The 20,867-nt window shown below is 36.9% G+C and overlaps 1 protein-coding gene across 1 annotated transcript in view; it reads left to right on the top strand.

The window, feature by feature from the left end:
* The first annotated feature begins 12,299 nt into the window (after positions 1-12,299).
* Positions 12,300-20,867, top strand: part of enpp1 (ectonucleotide pyrophosphatase/phosphodiesterase 1) — an 84,426-nt gene continuing 75,858 nt past the window's right edge. The window contains exon 1 of the mRNA XM_036561113.1: positions 12,300-12,561. Within this exon, the coding sequence (XP_036417006.1) occupies positions 12,433-12,561 (129 nt within the window). The 5' untranslated portion in view covers positions 12,300-12,432. The remainder of the gene's footprint in view (positions 12,562-20,867) is intronic.

Genomic DNA, 20,867 nt, shown 5'->3' with positions numbered 1-20,867 from the left:
ACTGTAGATTGTCATTAGCATCTTTTCAAGATATGGAACAGGTAGAACCAGTCGTTCCAAGACATTAAGTGGAGCTAAAACCTGCACAGTTCGTTTGAGTCGACTCCAAATTTCGCTAAAGCTCTAATTGAATAATGTTTGTTTATATATAGATTTCTAACACATATTTTTTTACATTTAGAACATGCATGGGTATCATAGATCTTAATGTTAAGCATTTAAGCATAAGCCGTTAAGTCAAAATGTCATCATGCAAAACATGCATGTAAAAACAGGTCCAAATGACTGGTACCGCACATGCAGTAAAAAAAATGAGAAGTCAGCTCAACTTAAAATTAAAGGGTAGCTGATTACACAGCTTTTTTTTCACCCAAATCCCTTTTCTAGTTCTGCATCTCAGTTGGATAAACACAATGGATTTTGAATGTTAAACTCAATTTCCCCACTAGCTGTGACTCTTTCCATTAAACTCCTTCTAGATATATTGCTCCAATTGTGTACCTTAAATAAGCTTTTTTAAGTATTTTCCTGTTCTTACATTCCTGATTCAGCTCCAGAAGAGCTAGTGATGTGACCCAGCAGGGGTGTAGTGAATGATGTCTGTTGAGATGGACATACCACGTATACCATATTACCCTGCGTTGCCTTTATCATTGTCTGTATTCCCTCTTTGTTCATGTTCTCCCTTGTGTATCTACCATGTGCATCTGTTTTCATGTTGGTTTACTTTTCCCCACCCCCTGGGAGGGATTTCTCAGTTTAGCCAGGTAAGTTAAGCTTAGAGTCAAGCTTGTCAAATAGGAAAAAAGCTGAGGGGTATTCCTATTGGACAATCCTCATCTTTGGCCTTAAGTTATCTGGCTAACTGAGAAATCAGTGGAACACCCCTGCTCCTCCCTAGCTCTGCCCCTTCATGATGTCATGCACCTGTGTCTTGTCTGTTGCCATGCCGTTTGAGGGCTTGTATGTTCATGGCCTTGTATGGGTGGCTGATATCCTAGCTGTTGGAGAGATGAGCTAGCACCTAGAAGGTCATGGGTTCAAGTCCCAGGACTAATTGGTACACCTGGTGGTGCCCTTGTGTAAGGCACTTAACCTCCACTTCCCTAGGTGGTGCTGCTCCCAGACTGGGCATAGTTGCACAGCAAAACTGCCTTGTAGGATCAATAAAGAGTTCAATGTTGGTACCTAGATATAGTTTCTTGTTAACGGTTCATTTGTTCTGTTTTTCATTTACTTTTATGTTTCACGATTGTTTCCTGTTTCCATGGATTAGTGCTATAGTGCAGTACTTCGTCCAAAAATAAATAACAATAGTTAATATATTTATGCTATATATTATTTAATGTTATACAACAGTTAGTTCCAGCCACGCAAGCTGATTGGTTGAGAAGCGTTCTAACCGTGCTGTTATTTCACCATAACATCACAGGTTTTTCACAAACACTGTATCACTCAGCTGAGACGCCATTGCTAAGCGATGTCTTTGACAGCTGTAGGAGACGCTCAAGCCATTTGAACGTTTTTATGTCTTACTTTGCCACAAACAGAAAACGTATACTTTTAAGATCACATTTGACCTACAGCCGATTTGGTCAGACTCTGAAGATGAGGCTACATTAAATTCCCAAACTGTCATTACCGCTGAGCAAGCTTTTCAGTCGGCAGCTGTGACAGAAGAACAGCTAATCAACCTGGAATTAGCCAGAAATGAACTGAATACCATTCGCCAAACAAAATGGGCTGTAAAATGCTTTACAGAGTGGCTGGAACAAAACAAAATTAATATTGATCTGGCAAAAATTGACAAAACTGAGCTAAACTTGATATTGCGGCAGTTTTATGGCTCAGTCCATACTTCAAAAGGCGAGGCTTACAGGAGACTGCAGCGAGTGAGTTACTTACTTACTTACTGTTCTATTGCTTTTATACAACAGTTAAATAAATAAAGTAAGAAATAAATAAATTGGGCCGTGAACGCGGTATTTAATATGTTTTAATGTTAGCGGTTCCTTCTGCCAAATTATAGTTCCTTAACAAGCAGCTTGTTGCTACATCAGAGTAGTGAGCTCCGCTCACTCGCTGCACAGCCAACGGACCAACTGAGAGTTTGGGAATTTAGTGTAGCCTCATCTTCAGAGTCTGACCAGATCGGCTGTCGGTCAAATGTGATCTTAAAAGTGTCCATTTTCTGTTTGTGGCAAAGTAAGACATAAAAACGTTCAAATGGCTTGAGCGTCTCCTACAGCTGTCAAAGTCGTTGCTTAGCAACAGCGTCTCAGCTGAGTGATACAGTGTTTGTGAAAAACCCATGATGTTCTGGCAAAATAACAGTACGGTTAGAACGCTTCTCAACCAATCAGCTTGCATGGTCGGAACTACCTGTTGTATAAAAAAAACAGTAGAACACTCGAGGTTGTGTGTTATCATGAATAACACACTCCCTCTCGTGTTCTATTGCTTAATTAAAATATATTAAATACAGAAAGCATGTCATGCCTAATGAATGCTAATGAATGGACAGTAGTAGTAGTAATAGTACTATGCATATATTATATATAGATATTTTGTAGCTGTAAAAAAAAAAGCTGTAAAAATGTTTAAAATATAATGTCATAATAATGTATATGGTGAAATATACATTATAATAAATACTTCATAAGCACTCTGCAATGTTTAAAACATGGTTTGTTTATGCCACTTAAATCTACATTATAATTTTTTTACTGAAGATGTTTTTTTTATTTTGATGTTCAATTTCTGATAACCAGAATTTGACCAAATCATAATCTGTAAATAACCTGGGTTGTCCTCCTTCAGAGCACAGTCACACCCAGCCACTAGAGGGAGACAGAGAACAGTTATTATTACAGTAGCAGCATTGAAAGAGGAAATTTTAACATGAAAACCACCAAAATACCTATGTACAGGAATAAGCCATGTTTTTGTCTCACTAATGTTTGATACATTTACTTGCCTTACTTAAGTTTTCAGTTAATTACTGAAATCAGTTTGAGGTTCAGTTCACAAACAGGGTTGTTATTGCAGGTAATCTCTGTTGTAATCCCTATTAAAACCCTTGATTTTGGATATATAGTGTATGGTTTTTAACAAAAAGACACAGTTAAAGGGGAATTCCACCCATTTTTCTCCATAATTTAATGGTTGAAGTGTAAACACTCAGTAAGTCATTCAGAGTAGTTTAATATGAAATTGTTCTTTGTAGAGAAACTTACCAACACTTTTTTATAGCAGTGCTGAAAGGAACCAGGGGTCTCCATGTACCATGCAACTGCCATACAACACAAATATAGCTATTTTATTTACTATACTTACAGATTTTGTAATTTATATATAATTTTGATAATGAAAATAGTGAAAATAGTGATAATAGTGATTATTTTGCCTTACAACCTCTCGCCATTAATATATGTTAAAAAATATGGTATCAGCCAAAACTTCACCTCAGGCAGTATATTCACAATTCCATTGAATGATTTTCTATGGGGAGCTTTCAGATTTAAACGTCTGGTTCCTATCACCACCACTATGAACAATTCTGACTCCATACGTTTCTCTAATGGATCATTTCACAATAAACCATTCTAACTCTGTTTATCTTAACCATTAAATTATGCAGAAATCTTGAAAATGGATGGAATTCCATTTTCATTCTAACTATAGAGTATAGAGTATTTTAATGTGCAGAATGTTTTAGAACCAATTCATCTCAGTAAAGTGATGAAGTGACATGAATTATAAATGGGGAAAAAGTTCTGTTTGTATCTTTATTTCACCAGAGCGGACTCAGAGAATAAGGGAGAAACAGCAGATGTGACTGAGAATCATGAAAACACTTTCCTTGATGACATTTACAACAACAATACTTTACAAGTGAGACTAGCTGTGAATTAATGCTCTGCATTATTCATTATTGTTTTACCAACATGTATCAAGACTGACAAACAAGAACATGGCAGTTCAGATAATAGCTTTCGCTGAAAGAATTCTAATGCAGGTGTAGTTGTTAGGTTTGTGTATTCAAGATGTGGAAGTACAGAAGTGGGACTTTTTGCTCATTTACATCGGAAGAATTTAAGACTTTGTCTGAAAAATGTTGCAAAATGTTGTCATTAAAGAGGCTTTTTATCTCTCTTTATTTGTTTATTGGTCTGGACTGTACCCTTGAATGTCCATGCCATTCGACCACTCTGTACCACGGCATGTATTTTTACAATTTATCCTGGCATAAGCTGTGTTCAGTCAAAGAACTTACTGTTTAAAGAGCATACTATTTAGGCCAATGCAAATATAGAATATTCAGATTTAATCTACTGCCAGAAGCTACTACTAAAGCTTTATTCAGTGGAAAATATCCTGAATTCCAAACTGCTGGAACATGTTTTTGGCTCCTGCTCATACATTTTTTGACTTCAGTATGCTCTCTAGTGACCAAGCTCCACCCTTACAAAATCATTCTTCAGTTGTTATGTAGTAAAGACAGTGGTTCTACATAAAACATAGAAAAAAGCTAAACAAAACTTTTGAATGCCTAAATTGTACATTGCATGGTTAAGTGATTCTCCTCTGTGATGGAAAACCGGTATGTGGTTCTTTAAGGAATATAGTGGTTCATTTAAAGGGGAATTCCACTGATTTTTCCATATTTCTGCATAATTAAATGGTTAAGATGTAAACAGACTCATTCGAAATGGTTTGATATGTAAAATTTTCTAGATAAACTTGCGGAGTCAGAATTGTTCTCAGTGGTGGTGAAAGTAACCAGACGTCTGAAAAGTTATTACATGAAATGTAACGAAGTGGCCTGATGCCTGAAACATTGTTTTATAGTAGTTTTAAGGAGGTTTTGGTCTAAAATAGATTTTTAAAAATCTATTCATGGCAGAGAGGCACATGCATGATGTTGTAATAGCAAAATACTCTCCAAGGAAAGCTTATTTTTTTCATATTTACCAATATTTTACCATGATCAACATTACACATAAAAACTCAGATGACACGTAGGTTCACTGGTGGTTTTGAATAGTAAATAAAATGGCTATATTTGTGTTGTTCACATCACAGCCACTGCTTCTTATCACCGTCATTGTAAGGAAATCTGACTAGGCAAGTTTCTCTACAGTTAAACATTTTATCCAGAACTACTCTGAATGACTTTGTTTACATCTCAATGGTTGAATTATGCAAAATAAATTGGCAATTTTGTGAAATACCCCTTTAAAACTTTCAGACATCATCAGAAAATGTGGTAATTATACCATTAAAGGGCCTTTTCCTCAGTGTTTGTACACAAGTCCACTTTACCCTAATATAACCTTGAATTTCCATGCAATCTTGGCATAAGCTGGTTCTGTCAAAGAACCTACTGAGCATACTTTTTAAGGTAATAGACTGGTGAATACAAAACATTCTCATTTAATCTACTGCCAGAAGCTGCTCTGAAAGCCTTATTCTGTGGAAAAACTCCTAAATTACAGCCCAAGTTGTTGGAACATGTTTTGCTTTGGCTCCTGGTGCTACTTTTTATTACTACACCATGCCCTCTAGTGGCCAAGCACCACCCTTGGTTCTGCAATGGTTATTAAGGCAATGGTTCTACACAGAACTGTTAACACGAAAAAACCTGAATGCCTGAATGGTACATTACACGGTTAAATGATTCTTCTCTGTGATGGAAAACTTGTTGTATATGTTTTTTTTTTTTTTCAAAGAATATAACGGTTCATTTAAGGGAAAATTCCACCGAAATTCTGCATGAGGAAATGGTTAAGATGTAAACAAACTCAGTCAGTGTGGTTTGATGTCAAATGCACCATATTTCACAGTGGTGGTGATAGGCACCAGACATCCGGAGAGATAATGCCTTTCAAGCCTCCACCCATAAAGTAATTACATGAAATGGAATGGTATAAACACACTGTCTGATTAAATAAATGGCACTGATGGTTTGTAGAAGGTTTTGGCCTAAAATGTAATTTTTTATGGTATCTTTTCAGATTTGCCAGTATTTTAACACTGTCAACATCTCAGAATGTACATGTAGGTTCACTGATCATTTTGGATAAGAAATAAAACATCTATTCTTGCATTGAAGATATGATTGCTGATTTTACCACCACTGTAAACAGTCATTACAAACAGGAATTCCACTGATTTTTCATAACCTTTGAGTGTCATTTAGAGTGGTTTAATGTGAAAAACTAAATTGCCATGTTATTACATAAAAGGATAACAAATACAAAGCACGGTGCCTGAGACATTGTTTTATGACAGTTTTGCAATTAGCCTTTGGCCTAAAACTGTAATTCTTTTTATGCCAGAGAGGTACTTGCATGGTCTTGTAAGGCAAAATTGTGCCTAAAGAAATCTTATTGTTTCAGATTTACCACTATTTTACCATCTTTAACATTAAAAACTGAGAATGATTCAAAAATGTTAATAAAAACAGGGGAATTTCCCTTTAAGATTTTGTATAATTAACCTTTACCACCAAATCTCTCTGAACGAGTATTTACATCTTAATGTTCTCGATTGATTATGTAGAAACTTTGAACAATTTGTTGAAATCCCCTTTGAACAATTGGTGGAATTTCCCTTTAAAATAGTACAACAGAAGTCACAGAAACTTTTTTGCCACTGTGTAGAACTATTTTTAAAATTCCTTTATTGAGATATAATAGGTCATTTAGAGTAGTTTGAGGTTACTAATGGTTGTTAATATGGTCATAATCACCTTAAAAATCATTAATAAGCAGTTCTAATAATAAAAATGACAACAGTGACCTGTTACTTGCCAAATAGTGAGCCCATATTCATCAACACTGTTAAAGCTCAGATGTTGCTGGTTACTGATCTGTTTTCCATTAGTAAGCATGCAATTTGTCAGCAATTCATATTCATCATATGTTAAATCTTACTGTCACCCCTTTTGAGGTGTTTATGATTAAATTAGCTTTAATAAACTAATTTTAGGCTATTCAAAAACCCTTTGAGAGTAAAGAAATGGTTCTATAAAGAACCATGAGCACTCAAAGGACCCTTTGTATGATTAAAGGGTTCTTTGCTTCATGTAAGGGTTCTTCAGACTGATGGTGAATGTGCTGTAGATGGTTCTATAAAGAACGATTTTGAAAATGGTTCTATATAGCACCCAAAAGGGTTTTTCTGGTGTCAAGCTTGTAACAATACTTTTGGTTGCTATAATAAACCCTTTTCAAAAAGGTTCTATATAGAACCGTCTATAGCACATTCATGCACATTTTCCATCAGTCTGAAGAACCATTTCTTCATGCAAAGAACCCTTTAATGCAGGTTCTTTGAGTGTTCATGCTTCTCTATAGAAACACTTTCTTTACTAAAGAACTCTCGAAGTACCATATTTTAAGAGTGTATTCTTATTTGAAAGTGGCACTTTTATTATTAGCCATATTATTTACTACTCAAAACCACCAGTGAACGTGTCTTACATGTGAGCTTTATATGTAATGTTGATAAATGGCAAAATAGTGGTAGATCTGAATTTTTTTTTCTTTGGGGACTATTTTGCCTTATAACACTCTGCATGTACTCCTCCACCATAAATATATATTTTTAAAAACCCACACATTTTAGGCCAGAACTTTCTCAAAACTCTCATAAAACAAAAACATGCTGAGGTACCATGCAGAATAATTAAACACTTGGGACGTCTGGCTTCTATCATCATTGCTGTGAACAATTCTGACTCTGTAAGTTTTTCTAGAATGGAGCATTTCACATGAAACCACTCTGAATGACTCTGATTACATCTTAACCATCTACTCACTCCCATTTCCGATTTTATTTAATGTTCATATTTGTGCTGTGATGTTCAGTTCTGGATTTTTTTTATAATTGTGCAAATAGAATCATATAAATGTATCATCAGAACAGTATATCTGACAGGTCTGAAACAAAACATAAATGCAATACATTCAAACCATCTCAGTATACAAAGATAACATAGCAAAAGAAGGAAGATAGTGAATAACAATATTCTGTAAAATCTATTTTTAATAGGCTATTCCTCAGCATAATTAAAACTGAAATTTTCTGTTTCTGCATTTCACAGTAGCTTTTCTATATTTCTAAGCTCTTGTTAGTTCCTGGGAAAAGTATATCTGTCACTCCACTGCTTACAGCTGCTGCAGAGAGTATACCAGCCAAATAAGATTAGAGGAGAAAACTGCTCCTCCATCACGAGAGAGAGTAACTGGCCTCTTTTTCACCATGATTATAAATTCAAATGTGTTGTTAATAACATTGTAACTAAATGAAAGTGTTAGGTGTAATATGAACTTAGACATGTGGCTACAGTATTGAACATTAGCTGTTAGAATAGTTAGTTAAGTAAGTTAGAATAAATAAAACAGCATAAATTAAGTTAGCAAACAAGCTAGCATGACATTAGCTATTTTTAGATTCCTTATTCTTTCCTGTGACTTTTAGAGCAAAATTAACTACATTAATCAGTGTCAGCATGAGCTACACTTTCTCAGAAATGTTAATGTTTCACCCATAAACTAGACATGAAAGCAGTTCAAGTGTATGAAAGCCAGCTAGCTGAGTTAGCTAATGCTAATTAACAGTGGCCAGCTAGCCTCACTGATAAATACAGAATATTTCTTGTTAAAGAAGCAGAATGCTTTATAAAACATGGCAGATATACAGAGGAAAATGCTGAAATAAGAAAGTAAAGAAAGATTTAACTGTCATGAATATGTTTTATCTTTCATTTGTAGTGAGGGAGATTTTATCACAGGTTAATCTGTTTTTGTATCACTTGAGGGCAGGGTTACCCAGAAGTCTTTGAGGCTTCAGTTTCTCTTAACTACCTCTTATTTTCTTATTTTTCTTAAGTTCTCTTCAAGGAAATGTTTTTTTTTGTGTGCGTGTTACAAGATGTTATCTCCATGCTAATGCATAGGACTGGGGGCATTTCAGATGTTTTTGTTTTGCTCACCATGACGGTGTTTTGTGTTCAAATTTACCAGTACAGCTTGCCTTGCTGTGATAAAGTGGCTGGTTGCTAACTGGGCTCTCAGTAGGCAAAATGATAAGATTTTGCTTTATTGTCAGAATATTGACGTTTGAATCCTGCCCATACCACAGCCAGAAAATCACTGATTATTGGCATGTTATCAGCAATATTTTTGTTGATATCACTAAACCTGTGGGTTATCAATAATTGTTGATATCATCCAAGTGATATATTCTTGGGTTCTAGGGGAGGATACAGATTTTTTTTTTCTTTTGAGTTGAAGAAAACCTATTTGTTATGGATAAAACTGTAAAATTATGGAATGTTCCATATAAGAAGTATACAAATTGTCCTGTATATACACAGAATATGTAAGGTAATTTAACAGAATTTTGCCATTAAATGAGTGACAGAATTATCTGTTAATTTTACAGAAAATGTACAGGTAATTTTTTTGCCAGTACAGTTTATGTTTTTTATGGGGTTTTTTTAAGTGTACGTCCACAAATTTAATGCATACAATCTCATCCGTAAGTACGGGAATGACAAGGCCAGTTCTTTTTATTTATTTATTTATTTTTTTTGCTATACACTGAAGACATTTGGGTTTGAAATTGAAAGATGAATATGAGTAGATCTCTGTATTTTTCATTGCTACCATCAGTCTGGCTTTCTTGCTGCTGATGAGCAGTTTGCATCTTGCAGCATGGCTTCTATATTTCTACTCTTGAAGTTTTCTTCAAACAGTAGAGTGTGTTACCTTCACTCATGTCCTGTTGGTGATGTCAATGACTAATGTTTTACACAGTGTTTCTGCCATCAACTGCTGTTGTTTTCCATGGCCCAACTGTCTGATGTCTGGTTGTTAGTGTTTTCTTACCTTTTAAGGACACTCCAAACTATTGACTGCAAAACAAATGCAGAAATCTAGGGCTCCAATCAAGAGTAGATATTCAGAGCTATTAATTGTAACAATCCATCTAACAGGGCACACCTGGGCAACAAGAAATACCTGTCAGTGACACGTTCCAGGTTTTTTGCTCATTTGAAATATGAGTGGGTCTAACCACATAGGCAGATGCCACGCTCTACATTCATTATCTAGATGTAAATATCAGGAAATAAAAGCTGAAATTCTGATCTTCTCATATGGGGTGGGCAATATGGCAAAAATATTATGTCATGATATTTCAAGACATTTTCATGATCATAATGTTTTGTTTGTCTGAGAGCTAGTCATTCGGAACAGACAAAATAGAATCTGTACTGCCACATATAAAATCCTATAATATCCTATAAAATCCTATATAGTATGAATAAATCTATAACTGCAATGTTTTATTCAATGTTTTACAAACTAGACTGCACTAAATCCAATTAAACAGGCCTAATTATGCTCCCTTTGTAATGAAACGTAGTTAGTCAGTGTTCTTTAAGTATTCACAGTATCCACATAAAATATCATCATATTGCCCATCCCTAGTCTCATATTCATCTTGTGATCTCAAATACAAATGTCTTAAGTGCATAGTAAACACAAGCTGATTATAATAATTCATAAAGCATCAGAGAATGTATTTAAACTCAGTGAAAAAGAGACACAGCATTGCTTGAGAGTTTGAGAAAGCTTGTTTGTGAATAAAGAATTTAGCAGGTAGACATGAACATCAGATTCTAGGGCAGGGGTGCACAACTCCCATCCTGGAGGGCTGGTGTCCAGCAGAGTATGGTAAGGGATCTACTCAAACACCCTGTGGTACTTTTTGTGAGTGGTCATCATCACACACCCCTACTAACCCTGGCAATTAACAGATGAGTTGAATCAGTTGCTTTTGGCCATAAAAATGATCACCAAGCTGTGCTGGACATCGGCCCTCCAGGACTGGAGCTGTGGACCTCTGTTCAAGAGGCTTATTAGTGATGTTATTGTAGTAACAGATCATATCATTGATCATATTTAAGTAAATAACATTACCAGAGTTAAAAATGTCAGCACTAAGTTAGATTAAATAGCAGCACTTCTCCTACAGTGTCCTGTAGCTGTGACATCACACATGTAAACCCAAAGAATATTTGTAATATATATTGTTCTTAGGGGCGGCAACGTGGCGCAGTGGGTAGTGCTGTCGCCTCACAGTAAGAAGGGCCTGGGTTCGTTTCTGTGTGGAGTTTGCATGTTCTCCCCGTGTCTGTGTGGGTTTCCTCCGGGAACTCCGGTTTCCTCCCATAGTCCAAAAACATGCAGTCAGGCCAATTGCCCCTAGGTGTGAGTATGTGTGTGTGAATGTGTATGTCTGTCTGTCTGCCCTGCGATGGACTGGTGACCTGTCCAGGGTGTATCCTGCCTTCCGCCCAATGACAGCTGAGATAGGCTCCAGCACCCCACCACGACCCAGAACGATAAGCGGTTTAGATGATGTATGTATGTATATATTGTTCTTGTATATCTTGTAATATATCTTACATACTTGTCTCAGAATTTTACACCATTTTGTCTAAAATGTTGTAAAATCAATAAAATGTTACCAGAAACAGATAAAAGCAAAATTGAACATGGCTTAGTAAGGCAAAATAGGCCTACATACAGGTTCGTTCATTTATTAGGTCATGGCTATATGAGAAAAGCAAAATAAAGCACAAAACAAATTTCAAAATAAAATCCCCTTCTGCATTATTCCGATTATTTAACAAATTTTTCAAGTAATTTTATCAAGTAAAATTATCCCACTATATCGGCATTTAATTATACTTGTTTCAAGCATATTTCTTAAAATAAGCAAAATGATCTGCTAATATAGTGAGCTAACTTGAAAAAAATGATGTAAAAGAAGTAAATTATGTCTCGAAATAAGTGAAATATTCTCATGATAACAACATGAAGCTCAACATGAGGAATATTAGATATGTTGGCTAGATTTAAGATTTCACTTTCACTTGCCAAGATACCATTTTTACACTGTACTGTCACACTGCTAGACTGTAAAACAGATTAACTGCACGATCACAAGGGGGCGCCATGTCAGTGGCTCCCTTGCAGTGCAGCAAAGAAATGAATATTTTTATCGACGTATGAGGCAACAGGCATTTATTTTAGATGTTCATCATTCTGTACTTTCCATTACGAGATTACTATGTTTCTTCTACCATTTAAAAAAGCATACTTAGAACAAAAGAGCCAAACGATAGATCAAATCTAATAAGCGCTGCCCAGTCAGCTCAGAATCACGCTGGAACTGTTCAAAGCTTTAAGCTGCGGGGGCTGTGAGTTGAAATCGCACCCTCTAATGTAGCCTGGAGACGTCATGAAAAAAAGAGGGTGGTCCCTAAAACTTGACACTGACAGAGCCTGAAAGTGTTCACTTCAGAGGCAGAAGGGTTGCGCTCTGTACAACAGCTGTAGACAGTGAATAACGATGGAAGTGGTCGAGGGAGATGAGCGGGCACCCGGGCAGGCAGCCACTCTGCTCGGGGCGGGACGGACACAGAAACACAGCAACGCCGCTAAAAACGGGACGTCCAGTAAAATGAAAATCATAGCTGGGGTGAGTTTCGTCTCATTCATAACGACACTACGACAGTAAATGAGAGCAGAAGCAGTTTCTGTGCAATAAAGCGGTCAAAGTCTCGCCTGACTTAGTTTGTCTTTCTCCTCCACCGCAAACACGGGCTACTCTGGAAAGACAGAGACTGACCATTCATTAATAGAAAGAATATGAGGGCAAAGGATCAACCGAAAAGTGCGTTAAATGTATAGTGAGCTAGTGAGTGTCGCTAACGCTAATTTTCCTGCTTCAGGTAATTATAACCGTCACTCACATTCAGTTGTGGTGAGTCCTATAGAAACTGCTGTCTGTGTGCAGTTACTCCACTCTATCATACTGAAGGACATGAGGAGCCTAACTCACTTCAGAAAGTGTCTGACAGTGTGTGTGGTGGACAGTTACGAGGCCTGTGAAATTCGCAAAACTGTCAATAATGGACGTTGACCTGGTTAAAGCGATTAGCCTTATCGTTATTAGCAACACCAAAAATTTCCACAATCCTCTGGTTAGCACATACCTGTGGGTACCTGTAAGCACACGTACACGGTTAGCCTTATCGTTAGCTCACCATTAGCAACAACAAAGATTTCCACAGTCCTCTGGTTAGAACATAGAACAAACATCTTTCTTTTATGCCTGTTGTACCTATTCACCCCAAGACTGAAGCTTCTTAATAGAATTTTCCGTTCCACCTTAAATGGTGCAGCAGTTACATACTAGCGCCGGCAGATGGCGCGTTTTAAATGCGAATAAATTAGTTTTTCAAAATGTGTACGTAATTAGATGGATAAGAAACAGTCAGACTGATAGTGTGAATTGCTGTGTTTCAGATAAACTAGAGAATTGTTCACAGTGGTGGTGATAGGAACCAGACGTCCACCTCTAAAACCTTCCTCACAGACAGTTATTACATGAGATTGTTATGAATCCACTGCCTGATGCCTGTGACGTTGCTCTCCAACAGTTTTGAGAAGGTCTTGGTCTAAAACGTATATATATTTTTTTTTTTCCAAATCCATTCACAGCGGAGGGGTACATGGAGTTCTAAGACAATATAGTCCCAAAAGATTTTAAAGGAGAATTCCACCATTTCTCAAAATCTGAATAATTCAGCCTTTGGGTTGTAAAAAGGGTCATTTGTTTGTGATTTGGTGTGAAATGGTTCGCTGTAGAGAAACATACACTCTCATTTCTTTACAGTGGTGGTGATAGGAACCAGAGGTCATAATGTCAACAACACAAATATAGCCGTTTTATTTACTGTCCAAAACCACCAGTGAACATTCCTGAGTTTTATATGTACTGTTGATGATGGTAAAATAGTCATAAATCTGAAAAAATGAGTTTTCTTTGGGGACTTTCTTGCCTAACAACGCCCTGCATGTACCCCTCCGCCATGTCTGGATTAAATAACTGGATTAAAATCCAATACTTTTTCACAAAACTATCATAAAACAGTATGTCAGGCATCAGGCAGCATATATCTAACCATTTCATGTAATAAATTCCTATCAGGGAGTTTTTAGAGGCATTAAACTCTTCAGACGTCTGGTTCCTATCACCACCACTGGGAACAATACTGCCTCTGCAAGTTTCTTTAGGACGGAGACTGTCGTATCAAACCACTTTAAATGACTTTGCTTACATCTCATCATTTAATTATGTGGAATATTTGAAAAAATGGTGGAATTCCCCTTTGAGTGGCGAGAATCTCTTATCTGTATAAAATGCTGTGTACACATTTGAATGAAAGGGTCACAATTTTAAAGGAGTCCCACACTGCAGTGTTTACAGTAATATGTCTGTTTTTCAGTATATATATTGTGTCTTGAGCCTGGTGGTCAGAATCAATTTCAGAATAAAACACCCATCTACTGAGACTCTACTGTACTGTACAAGCTAAACTGATGTTTGTGGCTGAATGACCACATAAGTCATCAGGTTCAGGTCTCGTATATTATGTTTACAGGGACACAATGAAATAATTCTACAGTGAGGTGTTTTCCTCTCCAGGATTTTGACACTCTGTTATACTGTCCTTTAAATATGACTGGCAGACTTTGAGACATTTTGAAAATTAAGAATTAAAGTTATTTCAAATAAACCCAAAACCCACCTTCTGATTCCAGATTTTGTGATAGTCTGTTATTTTATGCCTCGCTCCTGAATGTCATTAATCTAGATGTTCTGACAATCAAGAGATAGAGCCACAGCAGAGCGGCTGTAAGTACACACTTAGTAAAGAAGATTCTTCAAGGGTTCTTTAGTAATACCAGTGGTTCTATTTAGAATCATGAGTTCTATATAGAATCATTTCATGCTTAAATAGTTCTTTACATGGTAAAATGTTCTTCGGATTGATGGTGAGTGTGTTGTAGATGTGTTCTAATGTGTTCTGTTTGAACTTTTTTGAAAATTGTTCTTAATAGCACCAAAAAGGGTTCTTCTATTATTACAAGGTTGACATCATAATAATAGCTAAACCCCTTTTTTGGTGATATATAGAACCATTTTCAAAAAGCTTCTGTATAGCACCATACACAGCACATTCAAATATAGCCACTTTATTGGTCTAATAATATCACTTTACTATCCAAAAAACCTGGTGCACCTGTCTGGGAATAATTCTGACTCACAGTTTTCTCTAGAACAGTGCATTTTGCATGAAACCACCCTGAACAACTCTTTACATCTTAACCGCTTAATTTTGCAGAAATGTTGGAAAATCAGTGGAATTCCCATTTAAAGTGCACCATCTAAATTCAGCAGAATGTAACTTATGCACCATTTAAGGTGGAATGGACAGGTCTGAATAAGAAGCCAGCCTCTTGGATTAATCTTTAGCACGTGACATACTTTTGTGGCATTGTACTTGACGAATAACCCGAGTTTCAGCCAGAACAGAGTGAAAGCTCCTCCATAGGCCTGTCACAATTATTACATAATCACCTGATCTCAATGACTTAAGCTTAATTTTATACAGTTATGTGGTTCCATAATTGTATGTTTATGGCACAACAAACAGGATTGAGGCAAAATGTTAACTAAAGAGCATTAAACGCATTTGTTGGATTGTTTTGACTTCTAATGTGGTGCTGTAGCTCGTTTAGAGGGTAACGATGAGTAATGTTTGTTTATTTGAGCTTAAGCTGTCTCCGTTTTCAGCTGGAGACAGCTTTCAAAAAAAGACAATGAAATTGTTCATTGCAGCAATTTGTATGGCAATCAGTCATCAGCTAAAATTTCATGATCTTGACAGGTCTACTGCTCAATTCAGGATTTGATAGGATAGAGCTTTTTCTCTGTAATTCAGGGTCAGATTGCAGGCAAAAGCTTGTTTTTCCCCATTGTTTGGTACCCTCATTGTGTAGAATTCATCAGGAAATTGCCAAGTGCTCAGATTTCCCCACTAAATAACACCTGCTTGAAATGCTATCCCATTTCTTCTTTCCTTTTTCTTTTCAGTGCCACAGTGGCTCACATCCATTATCATACTCCTTGGAACAGGAATAGGCTCTCAGGTTTAGCTACTGTAACACCATATCTCAGTTATTGAGACAGTTTCTTCAGGGTTCATCATGCTTATAAGAAAAAACATGTCTAGACCATAAGGATGAGGGCACAGAAAACAGGGGATTTTATAGGCTTTTATAGGAGAGGAAGCGTGAAATAAACATGTGTGTCTTAAGTTTGACTTAAAAAGGGCAGGGCCTCTACAGCCTTGGAGGTTGTACATTCCAGCTTTCTGGAGTAGTGGCACTGAAAGATCTCTTCAGCTTTAGAGAGCTTTATTAGGGGGATTTCTAAGAAGGCCTGTATTAGTGGACTGAATGGGTTGGTGTGTGAGGGAGGAGAAGGTCAGAGGAGGTGGAAGGGGAAAGTTCATGGAATGCTTTAAATGTGAAAATTAGAGCTGAACTGGGTAGAGGCTGTTACTGGATGCCAGTGAAGTGGTTGAAAGGGGGAGATATGAGCAGATTCTCTGGTATGTGACTGGGCAGCAGAGATTTGGCTGTATTACGGTTAGTTGAAGGCTTTGAGGGAATTGCAATAGATGTGTCAAGATGTGATGTAGACAAGACCACAAGACCAGACTAGTATTTCTGCATCATAAAAGCTCAAAGGGGAATGGAGGCAGGTGACATTGAAAACATGGCTTATGGTATTTAAATATGACTGGAAGGAGAGTGTGGAGTCAAATGCGATTCTGAAGTAATGGATGGTTTGGAGGGAGCTACCATGAGACCCTAACAGCATGATCTGTTTTACTTGAAGAAGTTTGATGTCATCCAGTGTCTTATGTCCTTTATTAGAGAGGTAAGAAGAGAGCAGTGGGCTGAGTACTTAGATGTATCTTCTTACTAGGCTTGAGCTGATTGGCCATAATATTGTGTATCACTGATAGTATTCGCCATCATGACTGTCAATTAGTGCCCAAACCCAAATATGTCTTCGATTGTCCATGTGAATTAATCGACTACTAATAATGGATTAATTTTTAATTAATGTGGCCTGTAAATGTTTAGAGTTGTGACAGTAAATGTTTGGCAGTGTTCTAACACACTGAGGTACTGTTCACCCAGAGCTGAATTACAACTACAGAAAAAATATATGGTACATAATAGCTAAAAATAAGTGACGTAATAATAAATGAATAGGTTAGCTCTTCAGGCTGCCGCATTTTACCCAGTTTAACATTTTAGTGTGCTAGTTCACTGAATGAGCTCTGTGTGTAAATAGGCTTCCAGGACAAATGGATGGCATTTTTTTAACATCAAAACTATGCTTAGTTGTATTTTAAGCCGATGATCCAGTTGCATATAGTTAGCTAGCTAATGTATTGTGGTGTCTTTCTTGGGCCGTGCTGCCATGAGGAGCTCCCTCAGAATTTGATTGTGATTTGATTGATTGCAGTTCAATTACTGCATTCTGTTTCCAGAGGGTACAAGAGCAGTTGGCAGAAATACTAATTACTAAGACAGACACATCACTGAGGCATGTGGAGCATTCCTTCTTCACAGCTCAGGGCATAACAAGGCATGACTAGAGTGTCCGAGATAGATTTTTTATTATTTGTATTTTATTTGTGTATTGTATATTGTATATAATGAACGCTTAAATGCTGTGCAAAACCCTATTTGGATGGGATTAGTTTTCCATGGGGAGGTAAAGCCAGTTTACAGAGGATGTCTGTAATGTTTATGACCAATTCGCATGGGATAAGAACTTTATGCACTACTTTTACAGAAAAGAGTTGAAAACACACAAAAACATTTAATTTATTCTGTTTACCATAACCATCTGTCTGGCTGTATTGTCAATACACTGGGTCATTAGCATTGCAATTAGCTTGGGAATTCATAGCCAAAAGTCAACATCAGCACATAAAATCAAACTTTTTTCCCCTTTAATTTTTTACACATTCTCAGCTGTACACATAAGGGAGGGCAGTAACATTGCATATCAGCTTGATATTAGCCATAGAGAATACAAATAAATGCTTCTTTGAGTACCTCCATAATTAAGAAACATCTTTTCCACAGAATATGATTTTTGTTTTTACTGACATGTCAATTTGCATGGAATTAATATAACCTGATATTATTTCTTCTGCTTATTTTACAGTAGTACAGTAGTAAAAGGCACTAGAATCTATACTGATGTAGGAGCACACAGTTAGTAAAAATGATTGTCATGGCAGATTTGAATGGGCCTAAAATCACTGAGAAATGCTGGTAAAAATGACATTATCCCATCTCCTCGTGTAAAACTTATCCTGTCCAAGTAGGGTTTAAGTTTTGGGGTTTTGGAGACCTCTCTGGTGGAAATGTGTAATTGCACGTGACATCGGTTGTGCTGTGGAGCCCTTCCCCGAGTGAATTTGGCTTCAGATGATGAAGTGAAGTATCTACTACCGTCATCGTATCTTCATCAGTAAAATGTTTATCTTGCATTTGAGATCTAAACATCGAGCCGAATCTTCTTTTTGAGTCTGTGGGTGTGACATTAATATGTAATGACATGGTGCTAAATCCCATAAAATCTGTCCTGACGCCTCTGACTTTTAAATTGCTATTTAAGGCTTTACAGGGTGACTCGCAGCAGCACACACACAACAGATTTAAGACCGCAGTTTGTCTTTTGTTTATTATTCTGGTGGCAGAGACAGAGCGAGGACTGAGGCCTTGCGTAGGTCAGTAATTAGATAAGGAAGGCATACTTTTGACATTTAGCAGAGATATTGAAGGAGAAAACAGATGCTATCATGAACAGCAGTATGTCTTTTGATGGCACATGGCAAGAAAAAAGAGGCTTCATTTTACTGTATGGAGGTGGTGTGTGGATTGACATAGTTACAGGCTTGGTGGTGGGCTTTGAAGTTATATCATCATATTATCTCACATGTGTGCTGAAAGATGGAACGAGGAAAGAGAAAAACTGAGCAGGAGTGTGCCACGATGACTCTCGTGGTTCAAGTACAGCCGTGGAGTCAGCAAAAGGGATGTGGAAAAGGTCAGTGGGTCAGCACAAACTTTGCTACTCTCAGGCAGCAACAGTGTGGCGTATAAGGTCATCACTGACTGAAAACCTTGCACAAGTTACAGAATCAGCAAACTAGGGTGTATAAGCCATGCATGGAAACGTACTAGCACAGCTCTGCAGAAACAAAAATAACTGGGTGGAAAAAGGAAGGGTAGACTCAGTGCAGCATAGGGTTGGGTTGTATAACGGTAATAAGGTATTGCATGGTATTTAAAATTAATGACGGTATTTAAAATTATGACATGGCAAATTTCTGTTCTGTGTCTGAACAGCTAAATAAACACATTCCGCTGGTTTATATTTTAGAGGGGCCCACTGATTAGTGGTGTGGGAGCTGACCATTAGGTGGCGCTGTTAGAAAGAGAGGGGAAAATCAGAGTCAGGAAAACCTAACAGAGCCGGTTTAAGGGGAGCCTGGCCACTTCCTGTTTCTGAGTCATTCAATGAAAACGTCCATTTTTGTGTCCCTAGCGTTTACAGATATATTACACTTGAAAAACATGTTAGGGTTGCAATTTATTCATATTTTTAAATAAAACAGTAAGTTATTTTATCAATTACACCTTCTTGAGCCATCAATTTAGCAATATTGGTTTTTAAATCAATTATCTAGAATTCCAAGCCGCACAGAAGAGCTTGTCCTAACAGTCATGTGTAAAGGGTGAGGCCATATTTTGAGGTAAAAAAAAAAAAACATGTTTTTCTGCAATTATAACTGCAATAATCTATACATAGCTATGAAATATATGATTTAAATGACATAAAGAAAACAAATGCCAAATAAATATTATAAAATATATAATGAAAATTGTGGTCCCCAGGAGTCGTGTCACTGATGTTACTGCGTAGCAAAAAATCTCTTATTTTGAAATAAAAATCACACTGATGACATCATTTGACTTTCTTTTACACATGTTAAGTCCACTGTCGCTTTCAGTTATCAGAAATTGTCTCATTTAGCTCATGATTTTATATGAAGCTTTTAGGTGAAGTCACTGGTATTACCTACTTCTACCCTATTCTTAGGTAGTTGTGAAAAAAAAAAATACAAATGGATTAAATGACATATTTTAGTGGATATTCCATGATTGACAATATGTGGTTTGATACTCTGTGGTAGACATTTTGTAAAATACATTTTTCATTAAAAATGTCTCTGGTGTTACCTTTCTTATGGGTTACACCAATGACAGTCAGTAACACCAGTGACGCCTATGGATAGATAAAAAAGTGGACATTTATGTAGAATGACCGTTCTCCCGCTATATCAACAACGTGACATTTACAGCATTTGGCAGACGCTCTTATCCAGAGCAACTTAAAATTTGATTTTTTTACACAGGTAGGCAAAGGTAGTGTGAGGACTTTTATTGGTACAGTGTAGGATGCTTACCCAGGCAGGGATTGAACCCCAGTCTACAGCATAGAAGGCAGAGGTGGTACCCACTACACTATACCAACCACATAACTACATGACTGCAGCAAAACGTGAGAGGGCACCTGTGAGCGAGTCCGCAATGAATGCAGATGAATGGAGCTAAACAGCTAAAAAACTAAAATTTAAACATATTTTTAACCACTTTTAATTGGTTAAAACCCTCTTTTCATTTTTGGAAAATAAAAGAATGTATTCCATTAAAAAACAAAGAAAACATAACAGTTTCTTTCTGATTTTCTAAAGCAAACAGGTTTTGGGCAGTAGGACGTTCGCCTTACCACTACTGTGTGATGATTGGTTGACAAGCTGATCAGCTTATTGGCCA

Source organism: Colossoma macropomum, unplaced genomic scaffold, assembly GCF_904425465.1.
Source record: "Colossoma macropomum unplaced genomic scaffold, Colossoma_macropomum, whole genome shotgun sequence".
Classification (NCBI taxonomy): Eukaryota; Metazoa; Chordata; class Actinopteri; order Characiformes; family Serrasalmidae; genus Colossoma; species Colossoma macropomum.
This window is presented reverse-complemented; position numbering and strand designations above follow the sequence as displayed.